The sequence below is a fragment of the Elephantulus edwardii genome, unplaced genomic scaffold (genome assembly GCF_000299155.1).
Source record: "Elephantulus edwardii isolate Elephantulus edwardi_28Jun2011 unplaced genomic scaffold, EleEdw1.0 scaffold00133, whole genome shotgun sequence".
NCBI lineage: Eukaryota > Metazoa > Chordata > Mammalia > Macroscelidea > Macroscelididae > Elephantulus > Elephantulus edwardii.
The window spans coordinates 328,285-335,649 of record NW_006399883.1 but is presented as its reverse complement, the minus strand read 5'-3'; the positions used below and the strand labels follow the sequence as shown (position 1 = coordinate 335,649).

At 43.2% G+C, this 7,365-nt stretch overlaps 1 protein-coding gene across 1 annotated transcript; it reads left to right on the top strand.

The window, feature by feature from the left end:
• Positions 1-452: 452 nt before the first annotated feature.
• Positions 453-7,163, top strand: PGBD2 (piggyBac transposable element derived 2). Its single transcript, XM_006893894.1, has 2 exons — positions 453-519; positions 5,384-7,163. Exons 1-2 carry the CDS (start codon positions 503-505, stop codon positions 7,143-7,145), a joined length of 1,779 nt encoding a protein of 592 aa, XP_006893956.1. The 5' UTR covers positions 453-502; the 3' UTR covers positions 7,146-7,163.
• Positions 7,164-7,365: the final 202 nt, after the last annotated feature.

Sequence of the window (7,365 nt, the reverse complement as noted above, 5' to 3'; positions counted from 1 at the left end):
ACCATGTGACCAGGCCATATTTCCTCAGATCCTCTATCCATTATCTTCTAATTGGCATTGATACCTTTGACTTACCCAAACTCCTAAAGGTGTGTAGGTTGAGTTCCAGGCTCTCAGAAACAACTACAAGTTTATATGTAAAATGAGGTAAACTTAAATTAGAGACTTTTCCCCCTCACATGTAATTCTAAGATCTTATTCCCTTGCTTATTAAGATAAGACTTTTTTTCCCCAAACATTTATTTTATTAATTTTAATGAACATTTACAGAAATTTTGGATTTTTATTCATTCATTGTTGCACATTTTTCTTTACCCCCCCACCCCCAGTTTGCTCCTCTCTTTGAAAAACAAAAGATAAAGTTCTTTGTTGGTATACAGTACCCCCTTCCCCCGGCCCCCAATGCACTCGTTATGAAAATAAGACTTTTAAAAATTGATTTCATTGTCTTACAGATTCCTAGACTCAATGAGTAAACATTGCTTAACCTTCCCAGTTCATCATGGCTTCAACCTCGAGGTAAATACTTAATTCTCAATGTTTTTAAAAGGCCACGTTGATAACATATTTAGCTCTAAATCTTGCTGCTCTTACTCTGCAGGAAGTCTAGAGAGAAGAGAGAGAGGCAGCAAAAGGGAGAAATGAGGCAGGTGGGAGCTATAATTGGTGTAGGAGTGGGTCTGTAGCACTGGTGTTTACACATGAATCAAGACACTGAATTTTCTTTTCACCTTTTAAGAATCTAGATAATTGTCCTTGGGCTTCCTTGGTCCCTGCAGGCTTTTCTCTGCCTAGTATTTGGATAGTAATATGCAGATGTTTGTAAAGACTGACAGATTCTGGCTTGGGAGGCATATTGGTACCAATGAGACTGGGTCCAGTGTAGGAAGGTAAGATGACAAGGGTATGGCCCTGCCTTCCCGTAATAGCCTGAGGTCCATAATAGGAAGGGAACAAGATTCCTCTCTCCTGGAAGATGGTTTCCCTTGCTGGTCCTCACAGAGCTATGTGAATATCTAATTTTCTTGGAAGTCAACACCCAGCATATGATAATTGAATGGATCTATAATGTCACCTCAACTAAAAATTCTTGGGCAGGGTCTGTAGTGATTAATTTGTCATGAAGCGTGAACCCTTCCTTTGGACAGAGAGTCTTCTTGTAGAAGTTAGTCTAGGGTTGGGCACAAGGCATTGATAGTCAGTGTGATTTGTTTACATACTGGATATGACCTTCTTACTGCCCTCGTGAGATCTGGTCGCTGACACTTCTGCTGAATCTCCTCCCCTCACTGCTGTGTTGTGCTCACTGAATCTGCAGCTTCACTGGCTGCTTTGTAGACTTTGTGACCCTTAGAGTCCGGGTTCTGTGCCTGTAGCTGCCTGGCTGGAACACCCTAGCTCTCTCTATCTGCGGGGCTTGCTCCCTCATCTCTGTTGGTTTATCCTTTCAGCAAGACTTTCCCTGATTATCCTGTCTGAAGTAACATCCTCAGCTGTAATCTATTCTTACTCCAGGATGTCATCACTGTTACCTGGCATTATCCTGTATGCTTACTTGTGTGCTGAGCTGTTGTATATCTCTCCTAATTAGAAATAAATGTCTGGAGTTGGCCCACTGTAAAAAGAACAAAGGTAACACGTGGTAGGCCAAAATGGACTTTTACTAACTCCACAAAAGGAGAACAGTTCCCAACAGCATCCACTATCCTTTGGTAATCCTAATTCTTTGGTAAGATATAGTCCCCCATTCTACTGCATCTGCTTTCATTAATCACTAGGTCTGATATTGGTTGTAAAAGCTGTGGAGTTTATTAGGGAAATAGGTTGTGGGGGTGGTGAGGGAAGGCAAAGGATATCACACTGTCAAGTCCCAGGTTTGGTCCAGTACAAAAATGCATAAAGCCTCTAGATTTTCTCAGTTATCTGGCAAACCTCATCTCATAGCTGTTCTAAATCAGCTCTTTCTTCCGTGGTACAGAAGCAAAACCTTTAACTCTGGCTCCACCTCCAGGATTCTTTCAGACCTTGCCACAGTCTCTCTCCAGTCTAGCCAACTCTCTCTCTTATGTTGGTAAACATAACAGCAGTTGATGGTATAAAAGATGCTGATCAGTAGTGAACCATGTGTCTGCAGTTGAGGCAGCTGGAGACCACGCCCCGAGAAAAGGCCAAAGCAATGGGTAGAAAAGCCATTTTCCAAACTTCTGACTACACTACCCAATCCTGGTCAATGTCAAAGTTTAACTTTTGAGCTGTAGCTTTCTCATAGCTGATCTTCCAGTTGGTTATCAGAGATTGTAAATCACATGGGAGGAGCACTCATTAAATACAAATTTTTTGCCACACATTTGGTTTCTTTGTTCGAAAGGACAGTTTGAATAGCTAGGGTTTCCATGTTTTCCCAATTTGTTTGGTTTCCAAATTGCAGATAGCAGGTAGTGTTGTTGTTGTTATGTGCTATCAAGTCGCTTGCGACTCATAGTGACTGTATGTACAGCAGGCCTATACCCTGTTCTATCCTGTGCCAATCTTATTGTCTCCGACAAACCTGCCCCCATTATCCCAGTCACTGAATCCATCTCATCGAGGGTCTTCCTCTCCTGCACTGTCCCTCCTGACGTCTTTTTTCCAAGAACTGGTCCCTCCTTGCAACATGTCCAAAGTATGTCAGACAAAGCTTTAGAATCCTTGCCTGCAAGGAACAGCCTGATTTCACTTTCTCCAGGATAAACCTGTTTGTTCTCTTTGCCATCCATGGTATGTTCAGTACTCTTCTCCAGCACAACTCAAAGGCATCAATTCTCCTTCTATCATCCCTAGTCATTGCCCAGCTTTCTGATGCATAGCAAGTGATTGCAAAGACCATGGCCTGGATCAGGTGCTCCTTAGTTTCTAGATTGCCATCATTGTTCTTCAGGACTTTGTAGAGGTCTCTGATAGTAGACTTTCCCAATGCAATTTGTCTCTTAATTTCCTGTCTTATAGTAACAAGTATGTTGATTGTGGAGCCATGCAAACTAAAGCTGTTTATAATCTCAATCTCTTCACTGTCTTTCATGATGCTGCCAGTTGGCTCAGTGGAGAGAATTTTGTTTTCTTGATGTTGAGCTTCAATCCATGTTTAAGGCTGCAGTCTTGACCTTCTGCAGCAAGTGCTCAGGTCTTCCTCAATTTAAGGAAGCAGGCTTGTGCCATTTAAGTAACACAGATTGTTGATGAGTCTTCTTCCGATCTTGATGCCACATTTCTCCTCATAGAGCCTAGCCTCCCGGATCATCTGTTCTGCCTAAAGATTAGTAAGACACTAAAAATATTGTGGGAGCCATTTCAAAAATCTTACCTGAATCTGTTCAGCATCTTGATTTGAATAGTGAGAATTCACATAGAGACAGTTTGATAATTTGAGAAAGGAAAGAAACATTTGTCAAAGGAATAAGAGAAAGGAAAGAGAAGCAAGATAGAAGTATGAAAGCAAAGCTGCTGGACCATCAAGTGATAGGACAACAGTGAGGGTCACATTAGGACCAGGGCTTCCTGTTGGCAGTTACTGTTACCTATGGTGATGGTATTGGCACCAGTGGATGTATACTGTTGAGTGGGGACCAGCCCATAGCTGACCCTCCAGCGAGTTTTCAGAGGCAGTAATCGCATGGTAGGAGATTGCCCATCCTTCTCTAGTAGAGCAGTTGGTGAGTTTCTACCACGTGCTTTTGAAATTACAGTGCAAACTCTTACCTAGGCCACAAGAGCTCTCTGGATAATTGTTTAAATGTCATTAGTTACTATTGAGTTGATTCTGACTATGACATCTCATTTGTCTAGAATAGAACTTCTCTAGAGTGTTTGCAAGGCTAACCGTTTTCAGGAACACTCACTAGACCTGTCTTCTGAGGTACTTCAAACAACCAACTTTTCAGCTACAAGTTGAACATTTAACCATTTGTGTCACCCAGAGACTCTTACTCATTGTTGTGTGTTTTTAAGAACATTTCATTTAGGAAGAAAACAAATTAACCAGTAATAATTTCCCTCTGCCATTAAGTTCACTCTGACTCATGTGACCTCATGTGTCTAAGAGTAGAAAGGCTTCCAGTGGTTGGATTTTTAGAAGCAGACTGCCAGATCTTCCTTCTCAGTGGACTCAAACCACTAGCCTTTTGATTAGCAGCCAAACACATTAATTATACATTAATGAACTATAATTATTAATTAATTATACCATGTGGGAACTCCTGAAGAAGACAAGTGTAGTGTTAGCCTAAACGTTGGCCTTTTTTAGCCATTACATTAAGCCTTCTCTGATCTCCAGCTATTGTAACTGCAGACACATGGTCTTGCAAATTATTAATAGCTGTGGGATTAGGACAAGAGAGAGTGCTTCCCACACTGAGTAGCAAGACTTGTGGCAGCAAGACTTGAGGGAGACTGGAGCAAGATCCTGTTGTGAGATCTTGGTGGCAAGACCCTGGTGATAGTAGTAGAGAGACTGTGGAGTTGCTGTGGAGAACTGTGTCAAGGTGTGACTGGAGGCTTCTTGCATTTGTGTTGGCTGTAGTTAAATAAAGAATTTGCTGTTCTTTCCTTTGATGACGGAAGGAAAAAGCTGCTTGTAGAATTGAAACTGGAACCTGTACTAACTGAGAAATTGTGCCCTGGAACTGCTGGGCTAAAACTTGGATTTGCATTGGGTGATATTCTTTGCCTCACCACTCTCCAACATATTTCTCTAATAAACCCCATTCTCAGTACTACAACTGTGAGTCAACAATGAATAAACAAAGCTCTTGCTGCTGTGTGATTCTAGAGGCATCATGAGGCTGGGCTACAGGCTCATTCTTTCCTTTCTGCTCTGGAGCAGTGAGGGGCTGTGCTATTCTCCTTCTGGCCCTTTCAGAAAAATGTTTACAGGTATATGCCCCCATGTACCATTTTTCTGCTCTCTAGACAAGGAAAAAGAAGATACTGCTGTGCAATGAGTACATATATTAAAATATCCCCACTCTCAAAGGCCTAAACTCTACGTTGAAAATGTCTTCATTTCATGCCAGGTTCAAGATGCTGCTCAAGCTGTGCTTTCTGTCTAGTGTACTCTCTTCACTAACTGCTGCTTTTGTGCTATTTTGTGTTTTTCCCTCCAGTGTGTGATGTTGGTGATGCCATGGAGTCAGAACCAACTCATAGTTGACCCTCTGTTGGGTTTTCAGAAGCTGTAAATAGCACAGAAGGAGATTACCCATTTTTCTCCCATGGAGCCACTGGTGGTTTTGAACCACCTGCCTTAGAGTTATCATACTTACCCTTTTCCTCCTAGGCCCCCAGAATTCCCTGCCTGGTGTGGAAACTGCTGCTTTTGCCTGTCTGATTCTGTTTCCTATTGTTGCAGAGGTGTTGCTGCTGGGAAAAGTGCCTACTCAAAAGTCAAGTCCCCCACGCTACTTGATGTGCTGAATGCTCTGGAGGAAGAAGAGTCCATTAATGACAGGGAAGAGATTTTCATCTCACCGCCTGACAATGCTGCGGGGGACTTCACAGATGAGGACTCAGGTGATGAAGACGGCCGACAGGGTGCTCACTTGCCGGGGAGCATGCTGCATGCCACTGTGGTGTCTGAGGACTCTGGGACTGGGGAAGATAATGAAGACCTGGAGCTACAGCCAGCAAAGAAGAGGCAGAAGACTGTAGGTGAAGCCCATCGGGTTTGGACCAAAAGAGACCTCCAACCTGACTTTGGTAGTTGGACAGCATCAGATTCTCATATTGAGTATCTCAAAAGCCAGGAACTGAGTCCTGTAGGCCTCTTTGAATTATTTTTTGATGAAGGAACAATTAATTTTATTGTTAATGAAAGCAATCGTTATGCTTCACAGAAGAATGTCAACTTGGCTCTCACAGCCCAGGAAATGAAGTGTGTTTTGGGCATTTTGATTTTAAGTGGGTATATCTCCTATCCAAGGAGAAGGATGTTTTGGGAAACATCCCCTGATTCACATCACCACCTTGTGGCAGATGCAATCAGAAGGGACAGATTTGAACTGATTTTCTCATACTTGCATTTTGCAGATAACAGTGAACTTGATGAAAGTGATAGGTTTGCCAAAGTGAGGCCTCTTATTGTCCGGATGAACTACAATTTCCAGAAGCATGCACCATTAGAAGAGTTCTATAGCTTCGGTGAATCCATGTGTGAGTATTTTGGGCACCGGGGATCCAAGCAGCTGCACACAGGAAAGCCTATCCGGCTCGGTTACAAGATCTGGTGTGGGACCACCAGCAAAGGCTATTTGGTGTGGTTTGAGCCCTCTCAGGGCACATTGTTCACCAAGCCAGACAAAGGTTTGGATTTAGGAGGTAGTATGGTGATAAAATTTGTAGATGCACTTCAGGAGCGAGGCTGTCTGCCATACCACATATTTTTTGACAAGGTTTTTACAAGTGTCAAACTGATGTCCATATTGAAGAAAAAAGGAGTGAAGGCCACAGGAACTCTCCATGAGTACAGGACTGACAGATGTCCTCTCAAGGATCCCAGAGAACTGAAAAAAATGAAAAGAGGTTCATTTGATTACAAAGTTGATGAGAGTGAGGAGATCATTGTGTGCCGCTGGCATGACAGCAGCATGGTCAACATCTGCTCCAATGCAGTGGGCATAGAGCCCGTGAAGCTCACGAATCGTTATTCAGGGGTTGCCAAGACTCGGACCCAGGTTCACCAACCATCACTGGTGAGGCTGTACCAGGAGAAGGTGGGCGGTGTTCGACGCATGGACCAGAACATCTCCAAGTACAAGGTAAAGATCCGGGGCATGAAATGGTACTCAAGTTTCATCGGCTATGTCATTGATGCTGCCCTGAACAATGCGTGGCAGCTGCACAGGATCTGCTGTGAAGATGCTCAGGTGGACCTCCTTGCCTTCCGGAGATACGTCGCCTGTGTGTATCTGGAAAGCAATGCTGACACATCATCCCAAGGAAGGCGTAGCAGGCGACTTGAAACTGAAAGTCGTTTTGATATGATTGGCCATTGGATTATCCACCAGGACAAGAGGACTCGTTGTGCCCTCTGCCACTCTCAGACTAACACACGGTGTGAGAAGTGCCAGAAGGGTGTCCATGCCAAGTGCTTCCGGGAGTACCACATCAGGTGATGCCATGTGAGAGGTGCTGGGACAGAAAGGATCCACACTCCATGAGTGGCTAGAAGGGACCTACATTCCACAGGAGGCTACACAGGACACTAAAACTTCCTTGTATATGCTCAGTGAGCAATTTTGTTTTCAGTGAAATATTTACAACTAATTATATATAATAGTTGGAGTATTTCTGTTTTTCTTTATGTTGACCAGAGTCATTCATTTATTTAGTTTT